We start from the raw sequence: 2,359 nt of genomic DNA on the forward strand, positions 1-2,359 counted from the left end.
AAATACCCTGCAAAGATCTGAACAGACTAGTCGTAGTAGTAGGAATCTAGCTGCAGAATTTTCCAGATGCACATATGTTTTCTGACCAGCCAACTAGCCACAGCACAGCACAACTTCGCAAGTTGCATCCGCCAGATCTCAGGTCAGAACCCGAGCGATCTTCGGCTCTTCCACATTTAAATAAAACAATCGCGTGATGATTAGGAACAGAGTGGTGAACGCATAAATGTTATTTTAACACCTCGCGGTTGATTTGGTCAGTTGATTTCGTCCGCTTCCCACCTAACCAAGCAACGTAGCTGGCACACGGCAGGATGCCCGAGAAGAGACACAAAAGAAAACATACAAAGGCACAGCTCAGCACGAGATCAATTATTATTTCCAAAATGAATTGGTTGAGAATACATTATACGTTGTCTGTTTACATGAATGAATTAGCTACAGCTGCCGATCAAGAATTCATAGTACCGCTTCTTCTGAACGGAAATTCAGCGATTCATAAATCATAACGTGTGAGTGCAGCATTAGAAATGCCCAGTGACATCCTCCTCGCTCGCTTCATCGCTTCCTATCGTCGTCGAGGCGCGATCCCAAGTCTACAATATGATGCGTGCACCCTTCGTTCTGCTTGTCGTGTTGATGGCGATGAATTGATCCAATGTAATGTGATTTCCATGCGATTCGGGCAGATGGCGTGCGCTCGTGCACATAGGTCGCCTGATGAATTGGGTTGCCGCCTTGCGAGTATGAGTTGGCTTCGTCTTCCTGCGTCCGCAGGATTGGTTGATTGACGGTGCGGTTGATCAGCTGCACAGCTTGACGGTGCACGCCACCGCCTGCGCCCAGTACTTGAGCCTCGCCTTCACCTCGTCTGGGCTGTCCCCTGCAGCAACACATCAAGAGAGAACAACACTTGAGTTCAAATGCTCAATAGCAACCCAATCTAACCCAAGCATGAAGCGGAAATCAACCGTGCTTAAATTGTTCCAATCATGAACTGGTCATTCTAGAGAGTTTAGATGAATCATGAATCGATGTTGAACGAACAGACTTATTTTTTCACATCGGAGGGCAAGATCCAACGAACATAGGTCGAGCAATTTGAGCTTACCAGGGCAGGAAATCTTCCAGTTGGGGATGGGCTGGACCGGCGAAGGAGGCACGACCGCCGGCGGCTCCGGAGCCAAATCTTCGACCTTGGACGGCGCCTGGTGCTCGTCCAAGAACCGCTGGCTCATGGAGTAGCAGAGCTCGAGCGCGGGCAGCGTGCCGCACAGCTCGGGGATCTCGTTGTAGCTGAACCCGAACCCCAGATCCACGCACCCCTTGAGCTCCTCCAGGTCGTCGTCCGTCAGGCTCCTGGCACGGCCCACGCCGGAATCCCCGGCGCCCGCTCCGGCGCGGTCCGGGGCCGCGTCCTCCCCGGCGAGCACCACCGGCCGCGCCCTGCGCGGCCACGCCGCCTCCCACTGCGCGCCGCACCACACCTCCTCCGCCTCCGCCTCAGACTCCTCTACCTCCGCCTCCGGGCAGTTCTTGACCCGGCGCTGGGCGCGGCGGCGGTTACGGCTGCGTCGGCAGCGAGGCGGAGGCGGCGTCTGCGGCTGCAGGGAGCATGATGAGGAGGACAAGGAGGAGGCGGCCGCCGTCGTCGTCGACGCGGACTCGTCGAGGTCGGAGTCGGTGCTCCACATCGTCGCCGCGGCGGTCGTTGAGCTGGCTTGGCTGCTCGCTCGCTCGCTCTTCTCACGCGGTAGCTCCGCGTCTTCCGCTCTCTCGGTTGCTTTGCTGGATGGTTGTGGGTGGGAGAGAGGGAGTGTGGGCCTATAAGTACAGCTGCGTTAATACGGGGGGCATGGGTTGTTGCCATGTGGGGCCCGCTTGTGTGGCTGTATCGTGGTATGCGTCTTGGCCGTGTGTGCCATGGGGGATGCACATGTCACATGTGGACGTGTCATGTGTCCGGTCTAGTCACTCGCCGTATCCACGCTGTAAATATCTTTTCTATCGGCAGCTTTTATTTTTTACGGAAATGACTTGAATCAATTATAAAGGTTCTACAGAATCCACAAAGCATCCCAAACATAATGAAAATTGCATCGAGATCCCTACACCATCGAACGACCTCTACCGCCATCAGAACGAGCTGATGATGTGTCGTTGTTGGTGAAACTTGTCGATGACAGTCAGGCACTCGTCGTGCACGTGCTCCGAGAGACCAGCGTCCCGGAGTCACGGCTTCATCATTGAACCTTCGAATCGATCTGAAGCATTTGACACCAGAATTCCTATTGTGTACGCCTAGCGAGAGGCCTTAACCTTGCCGTTCCGAGGAGACGACAAGAATATACGCCGGAGC

The 2,359-nt window shown here is 54.7% G+C and overlaps 1 protein-coding gene across 1 annotated transcript; it reads right to left on the bottom strand.

The window, feature by feature from the left end:
• Positions 1-343: 343 nt before the first annotated feature.
• On the bottom strand, positions 344-1,809 carry LOC123096158 (uncharacterized). The gene is made up of 2 exons (XM_044517786.1): positions 1,112-1,809; positions 344-883 (listed from the first exon to the last, which is right to left on the bottom strand). The coding sequence occupies exons 1-2, from the start codon at positions 1,692-1,694 to the stop codon at positions 804-806; spliced, it is 663 nt and encodes a 220-aa protein (XP_044373721.1). The 5' UTR covers positions 1,695-1,809; the 3' UTR covers positions 344-803.
• Between the last annotated feature and the right edge of the window lie 550 nt (positions 1,810-2,359).

The sequence above is a fragment of the Triticum aestivum genome, chromosome 4D, assembly GCF_018294505.1.
Source record: "Triticum aestivum cultivar Chinese Spring chromosome 4D, IWGSC CS RefSeq v2.1, whole genome shotgun sequence".
Classification (NCBI taxonomy): Eukaryota; Viridiplantae; Streptophyta; class Magnoliopsida; order Poales; family Poaceae; genus Triticum; species Triticum aestivum.

Bases quoted from the DNA above. Each gene is read 5' to 3' on its own strand.
- LOC123096158 (XM_044517786.1), bottom strand. From the start codon at position 1,694: ATGTGGAGCACCGACTCCGACCTCGACGAGTCCGCGTCGACGACGACG. The intron at 884-1,111 runs GTAAGCTCAAAT...GTGTTGCTGCAG, and splicing joins CTGGAAGATTTCCTGCCCTG to GGGACAGCCCAGACGAGGTG.